The 15,003-nt window shown below is 39.8% G+C and overlaps 1 protein-coding gene across 8 annotated transcripts in view; it reads right to left on the reverse strand.

The window, feature by feature from the left end:
• Positions 1 to 15,003, reverse strand: part of TBC1D5 (TBC1 domain family member 5) — a 540,605-nt gene that overhangs the window by 238,545 nt on the left and 287,057 nt on the right. For all 8 annotated transcript variants that reach the window (XM_029214159.1, XM_029214153.1, XM_029214160.1 and 5 more), the window contains 4 exons: positions 11,869 to 11,977; positions 10,310 to 10,399; positions 10,135 to 10,209; positions 8,949 to 9,016 (listed from right to left, as the gene is read on the reverse strand). In XM_029214159.1, the coding sequence (XP_029069992.1) occupies positions 8,949 to 9,016; positions 10,135 to 10,209; positions 10,310 to 10,399; positions 11,869 to 11,977 (342 nt within the window). The remainder of the gene's footprint in view (positions 1 to 8,948; positions 9,017 to 10,134; positions 10,210 to 10,309; positions 10,400 to 11,868; positions 11,978 to 15,003) is intronic.

Consider the following 15,003-nt stretch of genomic DNA (forward strand, 5'->3'; position numbering starts at 1 on the left):
CCTCCAAGAGTGGAGTCTCTGTTTCTCCCAGTCCTGTCAAAGTTCTGCAATCAAATCCCGCTAGCCTTCAAAGTCTGATTCTCTAGGAATTCCTCCTCCCGTGGCCGGACCCTCAGGTTGGGAAGCATGACGTGGGGCTCAGAACCTTCACTCCAGTGGGTGGACTTCTGTGGTATAAGAGTTCTCCAGTTTGTGAGTCGCCCACCTAGCAGTTATGGGATTTGATTTTGCTGTGATTGCGCCCTTCCTTTCGTCTCATTGTGGCTTCTCCTTTGTCTTTCGATGTGGGGTATCTTTTTTGGTGAGTTCCAGTGTCTTCCTGTCGATGACTGTCCAGCAGCTAGTTGTGATTCTGGGGTTCTCGCAAGAGAGAGTGAGCGCACATCCTTCTACTCTGCCATCTTGGGTCCTTCTTTTTTTATTTTTTAACAGAAAAAAAAAAAGGGGTGGAAAAATGCTCTACATTCGGAATTTTTACATCTGTGGTTTTAAAGAGAACATTTTATCAATTATAAATGAATCCACAAAATATCAAATGACAAGATAAAAAAAAATTTGAGGAAAGAAAGTTTGCTGAAATAGATTACGTCTACAGCTTGGCCCATACGGGAAATATAAATGAAAGGGAGCATCAAATGAGAAAGCTTGATCATTAAAGATTTAACCATGTCATGGAGATTCAAGTGGGGCAGAGCGGAATGAACTATGAGTGAGCTGCCTGAACTGCCAACCCTAAGGACCCTACAATAACCAGAAACATGAAAGACCAGAAACTGAGGACAACGACCAGGAAACCTGACAGGCAGTGAGATCGACTGTTAAACACAGGCACCATTACAATAATAAAAGTAAGTTAAAGAATTTTAATCATTTAATTCAGGAAAGAGGGAGAACGCATTTGAAGAAAAGCCGGGCCATAGCTTATAAATATGTTCGGCAATAGCTTATAAATATGTTACTTTGCAAATGATGTGGTAGACACTATAAATATACTTTTAGAATAGACCTTGATTGACCAAATAACAGACTTCTTTGGTATCTAATATGGAAATGATCTTTTATTCTGAACTCAATATTTCCCATCATTTTAAATAATACTGAATTTCATTTAATGTTACAGCCTTTGAAGCATGGCAAAATTGGTTCAGAATGGACGATTCAAGTTCTGAATTCGAAATGCTGTAAATTGGAAGCTACTTGATTTACCTTTTGATTTTCAGCTGTTTTTTTTCATTCAGTAATAAAAATGAGAATAGTAACAACCTCATTGGGTTGAGGTAAGGAACAATTAATTGAAATGAATACAAAACCCTCTGAGGCAAAAAAGAGTTAGTAGAAGAAAAGAATATTAAAATTAGTTGAAAGAGGAGATGATATTTAATACAGTGACATATTCAGATCAAATACATTCAATAATGATGGCAACAACACAGCTCACGAGACGAAATTATCTTGTTTAAACTCAGACTAGAAGGCTGACAATAGTATTTTTTTAAGTGTGTTTATGTTTCTGAAGAGTGAAAATGTTAGAGACTGTTATTACTAAAATTGAACAATACCGATCATCAGTGATAAGATTCACCATCAAAGAGCATTTATTAATAAGCATAACCCTGATTCTGCACAGTGTGACAGAAGTAAGATTTGGTCCATGCCCTCCAGGGCTTACCATTAGGTCTGAAAGATGAGACCTGGGCTGATACCAGAGCTCCTGTGCATACTCTTTCCATCATAGTATTGCTATTTTGCACTGTAACTTTTTTTAGGTCTGCTTTCTCTATTAGACTTTGAGCTTCTTAAGGGCCCATGCCATATTTGTCTTGGCATCTGCTGTGCCAAGGAGATTAATATAAATGTATCGAATACATTGGCAGATTGAATACATTGGCAGGTCTAAATAAATATAAGACGAAATAAACTTAAGTAATATTATCACAGAGTTATTAAGAAAATTCCACTGGAACACAGAATCGGCACAAATGATTTCCAACTGTAAAGACTGGAACATGCGTCATGAACGGGGTGGTGATGAACTCAGGCCTTGAAGGATGAGCTGTCAGGACTCCAACAGGGAGCAATAGGGGGAAGTGTAATTCCAGCAGAGGAGCAGCTGAGGAATGCAAATGGAAAGCAAAAACCTGTGCAGGAAACAATGCCAGAGCACTGGTCTAAAAGGGAATTCTGGAGGGACGTCAGGTTTCTGGTTCTTCATATAAGTAGCTTGGACATCACTACTCTATCCTAACAAGTAAAAAGCTGAGCAGACTGAAAAATCAACAGCTCTTCTTGGATTCTTAAGAGAGGCGAGGACACAGGGCAAGCCGCTGTCCCCAAAACTGGAGAGACAGACACACAAATACAGGGAGCCACACTTACCAGAACAAAGACTCACAAGCAAAACCCCTGGCAGGAACCAGTGCTGGGGAAGGAAAACCTGAACTGTAATTGACAGATTGCTAGAAGCTCACTGGACAGCTCTGAGAGTTCAAAAACTCCAGGAAAACCCCATCACAGGGAGGCCCACACAATATTGTGAGAGTTACTTCCAGGAGCTTGACCAGGTTCCCACAGTAAGTATCAGAGGAAAATCCCCTCAGCTTCCGACAGGTGAAGGGGTAAAGGGGGCAATCTGAATAGAGCACTCTGCTCTTCTTAACAAGGCCTGCCTGCAAGGAAAACTAGTTAACCAGAGCCTAACCTGCTGGGATACCATCAGACCCTAACTGACCTGGGGAAAGGCAAATACCCAACTCCAACCCCCTCTGCCATCCTGTCCCATCTAAGTGGGTAGGGAGACCTGAGAAACACTTGTGAAGGGCACAGTCCAGAGGCACATCCTAAAGACTGGTGGTAAGTCTAAAGAACACTTCCCCTCTCCCCTCACCTTATCACCACATTACTAACAACCTATTTACAGCAGTTCCTTCAGCCAGTACAAATGTCTGGCTATCATAAAACAACAACAAACTTTACAAGGCATACCAAAAAGCAAAAAACAAACAAACGATTTGAAGAGACAAAGCAAACATCAGAACCAAAGAAAGCAGGGATGTTGGAATTAGGGAATCAGGAATTTAAAACAAGTATGATTAACATGCTCAGGGCTCTAGTGGATAAAGTAGATAGCATGCAAGAACAGACAGGCAATGTAAGCCAAAGATGGAAATCCTAAGAAAGCACCAAAAAGAAATTCCAGACATACAAAAACACTGTAAGAGAAATGAAGAACGCCTTTAATGGGCTCCTTAGTAGACTGGACACAGCTGAGAAAAGAATCTGCACCAGAGGATATCTCAATAGAATCCTCAACAACTGAAAATCAAAGAGAACAAAGACAAAAAAATAGAACAGAACATCCAAAGACTGTGGGACAACCATAAAAGGTGTAACATACACGTCATGGAAATATCAGAAGGAGAAGAGAGAGAAAAAGGAACAGGAGAAATATTTGAAATAATAACTGAGAAATTCCCCAAATTAATGTCAGCTACCAAACCACAGAACCAGGAAGCTCAGAGACTACCAAGGAATATAAACGCCAAAAGAATGACACCTAGGTATACCATTTGCAAACTGCTGAAAATCAAAGATAAAGTCCTCAAGGGGGGGGTGGTGGTGGAACATCTTTTCTATATAGGAATAAGGAACTACGTCCAACTTCTCCTCATAAACCATGCAAGACAGAAGAGCATGAACTGAAATATTTAAAGTGTTGAAAGGGAAGAAACCCACCAACCTGGAATTCTGTATCCCACAAAATTACCCTTCAAAAGTGAAGGAGAAATAAAGACTTTCTCAGATAAGCAAAAATTGTGAGAATCTGTCAGTAGACTTGCCTTACAAGAAATTATTTTAAAAGTTCTTTAGAAAAAAGGAAAATAATTTCTGACTCTGATCTACATAAAGGAAGAGTGTAAGAAGGAATAAAGGTAAAATAAAAACTTTCTTTTTTCTTGCTCTTAACTGATATAACAGATAACAATTTGTTTAAAATAATAATACCAACAATACATTCAATTATGCATGCCTGTGTGTATGTATACATATGGATACATATGCTTACACATGCTTATGTATAAGTGAAATGAATGACAGAAATCATACAAGGGACACAGCAGGGAGGAATTAGAATTATTTTGCTATTATAAGGCACTGACACTATCTTTGAAGTGGTAGAGTGTAATTCGAAAGTGGGTTTGCTGAAATGTATATTGCAAAGTCCCAGGTAACTACTAAGAAAAAAAGTAAAAGAGGTATAACCAACATGCTGAGAAAGGAGAGAAAATGGAATAATCTAAGATGCTCAATTAAAACTATGAAAGGTAGGAAAAGAGTAGAAGACAAAAGTAGGAATAAAGAACAAGGTAATGAATAGAAAACAGTAACAAATATGACAGATAATAATCCAACTATATCAGTAATCACTTTGAACATCAACGTAGACCACCTAAATGCACCAATTAAAAGACAGACATTGTCAGAGTGGATCAAAAAAACAAGACCCAACTATACGTTGCCTTTAAGAAACCACTTTAAATAGAATAACATATGTAGATTAAAAGTAAACAGTTGGAGAACAACATACCATGCTAACACTAGTTAAAAGATAAGAAAGGACACTGCATAATGATAAAGGGATCAATTCTCCAAGAAGGCATACAACCCTTAACAGGTATGCACCTAGTAACAGAGCATCACACTATGCAAGGCAAAACCCGATGAAACTGCAAAGAGAAATAAAAGAATCCACTATCACTATCACGGTTGGCAACTTCAACACCCCTCTATCAGAAATGGACAGGCCTGGCAGGCAGAAAACCAGTAAGGACGGAGTTGAACTCAGCAACGTCATCAATCAACTGGATCTAACTGACATCTACAGACCCCTTTATCCAACAACAGCAGGGTACACATTCTCCTCCAGCTCACACGGAATGCTGACAGAGATAGATCCCATTCTGAACCATAAAACACACTTTAACAAATTTGACAGAAGAGACATCATACAGTGTCTGCCCTCAGACCACAATGAAATTAAATGAGAAATCAATAACAGAAAGGTAACTGGAAAGCCCTAAAAGGGAACTGTGTGTGTGTTCGGGAGTCTGGGTTAAGTACATCTTCTGCAAGCCACAGAGAGTCGCAGAAGGTCTTAGATTAGGCAAGTAGGAGCATGACTAGAAATGTGCTTCGGGAAAACAAGGCTATAACACGTGGGTTGGGCTGGAAGAGAAAGTTAATAGATCCAAGGAAAACAGTTAAACAAGTAAGAAACTCCAGGTAAGAGGTAAAAAGGACCCAAAACAGACTAGTAACAATGGAATAGAACCGCAGAATGTGAGGAAGCTACAAATAATGACACCTAATTTGTATTTTAAAATATAAAATGTATGTCCTCACCTCATCTACTCCCATCTTCATCTTCAGTCTATGTCACCGACACCACTGAACTTGGGACACAGCAACCAACTCCTGGTGGCCCTCCCAGCTTCCGTGCCCACGTCCACCTTTACCCGACTGCGCGGCAGCCAGAATTCTCTTCTCAGACCTCATTCCCCTGCTCAGTACCCTCCAAGTGGGACCAAACCCAAACCCCTCACTGTGGTCGGCAGGACCACCCCTCAGGCCTCCCTACTGTGATCACCCGCCTGCAGCCACCGCGGCCTCCCTTCAGTTCCTCTGAACCCTCAGCCCACTTTCACTGAGGACTGTCCCCCCTGCCTGGAATGGGCTTCCCCTACATCTTCACATGGCTGGCTTTTTAAAATGTGTTACTTATGGGGCTTCCCTGGTGGCACAGTGGTTGAGAATCTGCCTGCCGATGCAGGGGACAGGGGTTGGAGCCCTGGTCTGGGCTCCACGTGCCGCGTGGAGCAACTGGGCCTGTGAACCACAACTACTGAGCCTGCGCATCTGGAGCCTGTGCTCCGCAACAAGAGAGGCCGCGACAGTGAGAAGCCTGCGCACCACGATGAAGAGTGGCCCCCACTCGCCACAACTAGAGAAAGCCCTCGCACAGAAACGAAGACCCAATACAGCCAAAAATAAAATAAATTAAAAAATTTAAAATGTGTCACTTCTCAGCTCAAATGTCGTCTTCTCAGAGATGCTGTTGCCGATGACTGTTCTTAAAGCAGCCACCCGTCTAGCTGTCCTATTATCCTGCTTGATTTCTTCACAGCAATCACCACCCTCTACCATTACCCTCTTTATCTAGACGGGCACATTGTCTCACTCCCCAGCAACCCACACTGAAATGTACATCCTGTGATGGCAGGACCTTGTCTGTCTTACTCACCACCTGTTCCCTCACCACCCTGTTCCCCCAGGGAGAGGACAGGCCTGAAACAGAGTAGACATTCAGTAAAATATAAACTCAAAGAACACCAAATTCTCTCACAGATGCTAGTGAACGCGTAACACCGTGTAACATTCACTGAGCTGTGCGTCTCCCTTTTTTCTCCTGTTGCTTTATGAGCTGCTGTACTGACTGGATTGAAAACCATGCATTTGAGATAACATAGTGCCTTCTAAAGAGGGTGTATCGGGACCTCCCTGGCGGTCCAGTGGTTAAGACTCCGTGCTTTTAATGCAGGGGGCATGGATTTGATCCCTGGTCAGGGAACTAGGATCCCATGTGCCACGCGTCCAAAATATAAATAAATGAAATTTGTTAAAAACAAATAAAGAGGGTGTATTGCCTAAATCAGTAAAATTATTTAAGCTATTCAGCTTTTATGATTAGGCAATTTGGTGGCTTTAAAATAAGACGGACACCCTTACCCTACAAGCTAAGTTACTCGCCCCCAAATTTATATACAGATGGCAAGGAGAGACTTCCTCTAAATGTAGGGGAGAGCCATTGGGAGAGCCTTCTGGGGAAGCAGGTCTGCAACCTCCCCCTCCCAGGCTATGAACTATAGGCCTCCTAGCAGCCTTCCCTGCATCTTGGGTTTGTCAACTTAACTAAAATGCACCAGTGAAGACAAATCATAAGGGGGAAAAAAATAGCCATGTATGTATGTTACACGCATATGCACATATGTATTTGTAAGAAAAATACATAAAAAATATAAAACCAAATAGTTACGAGAATACAGCTTTTGAGAAATAACATTTTCTCACACAGCAAAGCAGAAACGTTTGAGCTAAGGAACCAAAATGATGAAGAGGCTCCCAACGCCACTTCTTGATTGGTTTGACCATCCAACTTTTTTTCTTTGCCGTTCTCTTTTTTTCCTATTTCTTTTGGCCAGTCTGGCCCATGTGGCCGCTAGTGTGTGACTCTGCCCCAGTGCCCTGACATGTCCATTTCCATTTGGCAACAATAGAGGACACTCACTAAAACTCTTCTTAAACAGAAGCTGTCAAGTTTTCTAAGATAACTGCCCAGCATCTTCCAAAACCTTGACTGCTTGGTTAGCAAGATACACCGTGCCTTTTGTTTTTATGAGGTCTGTTTTATTGCCACTGATTACCCAGCTAGTTCCCTAAATGATTGGTGAGGAAATTCATCCCTTTGTTTTACCCAAAAAATATTTACTGAGTGCCTCCCGGGAACCAATACAGCAGCATTCTGCCTTCTGAAACCACCTACTGGAGATCCAGCACCACCACCTGAATAGAACCGCAGAATGTGAGAAAGCTACAAATAATGACACTTAATTCGTAATTTGTATTTTAAATACAAATTATTGTATTTAAATAATTTAAAATACAATTTGTATTTAAAAATACAAATACAATACCTCTGAGGGTAGCTTCCGTATCACTGCTTAGTCCCCAGTCCCAAGCAAGCTCATCAAAATGATCCCTCCCTCACACCTCCAACCCACCATCACGGCCAGTTAGCTACGGTTTTGCTGTTCTCTGAACCCATGACTCCTCTGAATTATTTCCATTTTAAAATAGGAAATCTCATTTGTTAAATATGTAGTATAACCTTATAAAAGGCCGTGTCATCTGATTATTCTGTTTGGGACCTGGAAAGAGATGAATGTCAGAGAGCTAGTGGCCCTGACATTGCACTAGGGGAGAAGGACTTGAACCAGGAGTGGGGCAGACAAGCAGAGCCATAGGAGGACCTGGAAGGAAGCAGTGGATTCAGGACTCTGCACATACCTGGCTCATCCCAGATCCCAATGATGAACTCAAATTTACTAACCTTTATGTAGTTTGCAGTTTAAAGTATAAATACATCAAATTTACTACCATTATCAACATGTTAATCTATAACAATCCCTTGAGGTGGCTACTCTTATCCTTGTTTTACGGAAACGGACACCTAAGGGGGAAAGATGTTTGTTGAAATTAACTTGTCCAGGATTATAGCATACATTGCTAGAACTTACCCTGGGTTTTTCCTACACAAATTCCATGTAATTCTCACTACATGACCCAAAAAGATGAGGTCCAATATATAAAAGTTATAGACATTAACTACATGCTAAATAAAGAACCAATCTTCATATAGTAAATATTGAGTAGACTGAGTTGTTTGCAAACTTGAATGGTGTGAAGAAGACGAGAAATAAGGGGGGGGTGTAAAAATAATAGTTGTCCTTTAAAAAGTAATTTGATTAGAAAGAGATTCAAAGGTGTAAAGCAAAAGATAATTTTTTTTAGCAAAACCAGTATTAAGACTATAAAATATAACCTTAATCAGAGCACATGACTTCAAATAATCATTGGGAACTGAAAAACTGATTTAAATAGTTAAGTGTTTACATATTATTTTAATATTATAAATGTAATTTACTTTGACAAAGGGAACACAAAAATCTATACTTTAAGAATAGAAAGTAATTATTATTATCAAACTTCGGCCAAAATAACTGTTAACACAAGTAGAATACTGCATTCAATTAAGATTGTATATTTTGCTAAAATTGCAAAGAGGTAACGCCAGTTTGAATTATTGCAAGTAACCTGTAGGTAGTTTTACATACGTTCTTTTGACATCTTGTTCAATCATTGACCGAAGTTCTTTATCCTGGAAGAATTTGTTCCAAAGACTCTGAAATAAGGAAAGCAAACTATTTAAAATAATACCCCAACTTTGCTTGACTTTTATGATCTCAATTTAATAATTAAATGATTAAATTTATCCCTCTCTGAGTTATGATTTTACACTGCAGATAGGAAACCTGAACCTGGAAAAATTTTTATTAAAGTCTACTTTAATCTCAGAAATACATCCTTATTCTAACATCAACTTTTCCAGTGATATTACTGTGTACATTTAAAATTTTCTACTATCTGTTTAAAGTGAATGATACTTTTACTGCTATACATCTGCTGCCACCCCTACAACAACAAAAAGGTCCGCCTGGATTAGAGGAGGCCCATTGGCCAAGTGGTCACACTTGAACCTGACCTGAACTGCCAACGCACTAAGAAAGATATGTAACGTTTTCTATTACGCTCTATTAGGTTTTATAATGAAATAGATTTTTATGTACTTTTTAAAATGTGAACTTAAAGTTTTAAAAATTGCTTAATATTTCATGCTGCTATAACATAGACTATATTATAATAATTACATGTATCAGGAAAAAGAAATGTTAATGTTATGTAGAAGATAGAGAAAAAAAAAAAGTCCGTTAACATGGAAATAGGAATTAGAGCAGCAACTGAAGAAGTTACACAATCAATACCTCTGAGGTAGTAATTACTCCTCGTGGGCCTGATCTTTTTCGTGATCTTTAAAAACTTGTTCACAGGTTCACTACAAACAGTTGCTTTCCTTCGGGTGACCCGGTCCTTCCAGGTGAAGCCTTCTCTACCTTTGTCAGGAAGGGAGGCTCTCCGCAGCCTTCCGCTCCCCCCTGCGACCCTGGGAGGACAGTTCAACCCTCAGCTTCGTGCTCTTCTCTCTGACCTTCGGCTCTTACAGACCCCTGGGGCCTCTTCTTGGCAGTGCCCTTCCCCAGTAATAGACCATTGGCTTCCTACAACACTGTCCATACACAGCATGGAATAAAGCCCATCTGGTTTTAGGTGGTATAACACGTGGGGTAAAAAAATAATAATAATTGGTATGGTATAACACTGCTTTCGTGGTGATGGATAACAAGACATAAGCATACTCTTATGGGTAAAAGCGGTTGAGATATGAATAAAGACAAACTTTACCCCTTCATCCTGGGAAAGGGGATTGTTGATCATCAAGTCTTGCTGGCCAACAACCTTCCTCGGGTTTGTGATGTGCTGGGAAAGAAAGAGAGAAAACACAAATGCAAAGATCAGAGGCTACTGGACTCCAAAGCATACTTAAGAAAACAATTCCATTAATTAAAGTACAACTTACTATTTCTTTAATGTTGCTATACCATGCTCTTAATTCTTTAATTCTATTTATCCACTGACTTTTATCTTGAGGAAGAACACAAAGAAAGAGCTGTCAAAAAAAAAAAAAAAAAGGAAACTTTCATAAAACTCCTAAGAAGTAAAACGTCAAACTATGGCAAATGGCACCCCCTGAAAACTGAAGAAGATATTCATATTCATGTTACCATTCCAATCCTCAGTCAATTATATTTGGGGGTATTTAAGAAATATATAAATGTGGACAATTCCAAAAGTGAACAAAGGCCAAAGAACAAGATCCCAAAAGCTACATCACAAGGTGGAATCAACCTCCCCTCCAAATTTATAATAAAAGTGAACAAGAAAAATTCACTGAGGTTCAAGTACAATTCTATTTTACATTCTTATATTAAGGGGGGGCTGCTGGGGTGTATTAACAGGTGCAAGGTCCAATTTGTTAGTTTCAAGGTTTCAGATCTATCTTCAAACAAGCAGGTAAAGGACAGAGAGGAACAATCTGAGGACACAGCCTGAGCACTGAAGCCGTTCCTTCTACAGCAGAAGACGTAATTTACAACTAGCAGTCAGCTTATGAAAATAACAAGCATTCTTAAAAAGACAAATTTGATTTAATTTAGCTTAATACAACATTAAAAAAAAATCTGGGTTTGAGTTTATTTTTAGCCAATGAAGGAGACATTAAAAAGTTCAACAACAAGGAGTTGGGGGTGGGCCCAAACCTCCTGTGTACAAACAGCCGAGCAGCACAACCCCTGCCTCCACTGCCTGCACCAAATGCAAGGAAAATGCACTTCGACTATTAAATCTCAATAATTAAATTTCAAACTGTCTACTACATTATGTGTTCCTTACTGTCTTCACCTGCAGGCTCCGTATGCTGAATCTGTGCAGATGAATCCTAAACAACTTTCAAGAGAAGTCATTTTAAAAGTGAGTCTCAATCTAAACTGATTCACTTTGAGAGAACAAAAAGGGACAGATTTCCGAGCGATGAAAGAGATACCGTAGCTCATCATCACTCATGTGGTGACTGATGGGCTTTCTCTGGAAGGAGACTGACCGAATCTCCCTCCACTTCTCCTTCTTGCTGCCCTTCTCTCGGTGTTTCTAGTACAAAAAATATGGAAAATCTTTTCCATCTGTTATTTGTGAAGAAAAAAGGGAGAGTGACTACAGGACGACACTTGATATAATAGGAGCCTGAAAACATTCACACACACACACACACCCTTCCAGCAGCAAGGATTTCTGCAAACGCCTCTGGGGACCCGGAAGGCGTTGCTTGCGTTCCACACCATCACATGGGATGAAAAGACCGTTATTTCAAATGACTCCTTCACCATCGCCGGTTACCCAGGAGTAAGGTGCTTCAACCTTATTAGCAAATGTCCTATGAAAGATAAACCTGGATAGCCAAAACCTCGAGAGTGAAGTCTCTTGGAAAATTCAGTGATCCCCCGCATGGGTGATCTTCCGGGGCATCAGGTAATGTGTTGATATACTGCAACTACAAACTGTAAATAAATATTTTCTTCTTACCTTCCAGCAAATGCTGCGGAACCTGCTGCTTCTCAGCTGCCCATTAATCCCCTTCTGCCTTACTGTTGCCAAGTAATTGTTGTTTACAAATAGTTCTTCCCATTCTTTCCTAGATGCAAGAAACCAAAGCATGGGGATCCTTTTGTTAAAATTCTCTGCTTGGAGAGGACTGTTACAGGAATTTAATTTTAAATAAGTCTCAGAAATGCAACTTTTAAAACGTATATATTTATTTGTGTACTGTTTCTGAACGCATGGCTGTCTTTTTGGACAGGGTTCTTTAGTAGATTTAATGAATATGTAGATCGCTATAATTATGCCAGCTACTGAAATTCATGTCTATGGAGGCTATTCCACTGCCTCTAAAATGACGGTACTGCAGTTCAGTGAATCAACGAGAAAAAAAATGAATATTAATATAAGTATATGACTGCTTTAGCCATTGACAAAGATATACTTGCTCCAAAAATACACAACCAAAAAGTGGGCCATGGATCGTATTGGCTTCTCACCTGAAATATCTCATTAAATCAACTCATTTTTCTTTCATGTCAAGCTGGGCAATTATATAGAAGACTACTTTCTTTAGTTTTTAGTACTATTTACTATTGAAATCTCTGCAACTTCTTTCCACACGATCAGTTTTAAAATTTTAACAGGTGCAGGCAAATGTGAAAAAAACATCAAAAAAATTAAAAAGCCTCACTGTGAAAACTGTGAAAGGCAAGCTTGAGTACCCTGCCGCCTGCACCTATGGCTGAGGAGATAAACAACTGAAATATGCCTCCCAGGCATGCAGACACCAGGGGCCCAACACCTGTGCCTCATTAATATACAAGTAAATCTGCCCTACTGGGAAACAATTGGAAATTAATTGTCCCAAACCATTTACTGAGTTTGAATAAAGGAAGCAGACCTATATTCCCTGCGTCTGGTACCAAACTAAACATCAAGAATCATTTGTCAACAGTTGAGGCTACTGAGTGCAGCTTTATGAAATTTCTCTCAGATTCCATAATGCCACAATAAACTTATAATGTAAAACTTATTATCAAAGCTGCAAGCCTGGCAATCTCTTCCGAGACCAACTCGCGAGAGAATGCCTCTAAACCCCTCAGTCATCCTTCTCTGTAATGCACAGTTGTCGCCGGCCAGACCCCACTCGTGTTCAGAAAGGACAGCCATACGCAAGGCAATCTTAGAGCCGGTATCATAACCAACTGCACACCTAACGTGCAAAACCCTGACTGCAGAGCAAGCTGCATCTTCCCCACAGAGCTTTCCAGAAGAGTGGCCGAGGCAATGGCACGTTCCCTAATGCCACGAGCAGGAGAACTTCCAGCCTCAGCCCCGCAGCACTGATCTCCAGCCGCGCCAAGCTTCTGCCAGAAGGGGCTTGTGGCTAAGTGTGACAAATGCGACACACAGGCCAACACTATGCTGGAAAGAAATAAATTCCTACCACTACTCCATGAAAATGTCTTATTTCCATCACGCTATTCATGAAAGAAAATAATATTTCATTTTGATTTCACTTGCTTTTGTATCATTAGTAAAACCGAAAATTTTTCATGCTTTTGGGCCATTTTATTTCTTCTTTTTTAAAACTTCCTTTCTGTAAAATGGAATAATGATAATAGCATCTACCTCAAATAATTATCATAAGAATTAAAATATATGAACAGTCCTTAGAAGGGGCATATCATAACATTTTAGAAAATTAATATCATTATTAATAATAATTATAACACAGCTTTTATCTTGGTGCCTTGGGCTTATTGTTCTGAGAGAAGTTTTCCATACCTTAAAGACATCACACCTTTGTCCACCATATATATGTTTGTTTGTTTGTTTGTTTTTTGCGGTATGCGGGTCTCTCACTGTTGTGGCCTCTCCCGTTGAGGAGCACAGGCTCCGGACACGCAGGCTCAGTGGCCATGGCTCACGGGCCCAGCCGCTCCGCGGCACGTGGGATCTCCCCGGACCGGGGCACGAACCCGTGTCCCCTGCATCGGCAGGCGGACTCTCAACCACTGCGCCGGCAGGGAAGCCCCCATATCTATGTATTTTTAACACAATTATTTTGATTTTCAACACACTGAAGCTTTTTGTGTATAATTTAAACCTAACATTTATTTCCTCTTGATGCTCTTTCCATTGTTTTCAGGCTTAAGTAATTCTTAGCCACTCCAAGTTCAAAGAGATGTTCACTGAATTCTTGAGTTTTTGGAACATCACTTTAGTCCATTTGTATTACCTATCATATTTTAAATACATTATCCATTTCCCAACAGTTTCACATATATTACCCACATCTCACAGTTCAAGTTTTGTTTTTATACAGTTTGTAGTAATACTCAAAGATGAGATTAAAAAACGAGTACAAAGAGCGTTACAGGAGTACATCTCCGAAAACGTGCCTATGTTTAAATAGCTTGTGGTCTATGAACAGAAAGCACAGATTTCAAATGGAATAATTTGTCCGAGACCATGCAGTTCCGTGGCCTGAAAACGCCAATACCTTCCCAATCAGAGAGGTAAAGTGAGGCAATGACTCCTCCAGCCTCTTCCAAAATCAGCTCCTATTCACAAGTACCAAGACATTGTGAAAGTAGACACAGCTGGTGGCTAGATTCATTGCCATCTTGTCAAGGTCAGGAGCCTTTCAAGGTCAAGTTACACACCACTTACGTAATGAAGGATAATTATTTGTTAGCTCAAATAAGACCCTGTGCCTTGATTACTGTGTTGGTAAAGAATAAAGGAGACTGAGGCATGTGAAATGGAAACATTCTCTCTGAAATTCACAATCATTTAAATTTATTCATAGGTACTCATAGTTCCAATTAAGGCACAAATCTCAAACTGATGGAGAGCTCTAACAACAGAGATACTATATAAAGGCCACAAGAAAACGTATTAATTGTCTTTCTCTTCTACGGAATGGTGTTTCATTAATAAACTGTGATACAGAGTAAACATAATAAACATCTATTTAGTGCCTACTGTGTGCTTAGCACTCAGAGATATTTGAAAAAGCAATTTTAAAGAGTTAAAGAGAGTAGACGGATGTGTAAACCAATAATCATTTAAAATTGTAAGCAATTTTAAAGAGTTAAAGAGAGTAGACGGATG

This window comes from Monodon monoceros, unplaced genomic scaffold, assembly GCF_005190385.1.
Source record: "Monodon monoceros isolate NGI ecotype Baffin Bay Population unplaced genomic scaffold, NGI_Narwhal_1 Super_Scaffold_11, whole genome shotgun sequence".
NCBI classification, from domain to species: domain Eukaryota; kingdom Metazoa; phylum Chordata; class Mammalia; order Artiodactyla; family Monodontidae; genus Monodon; species Monodon monoceros.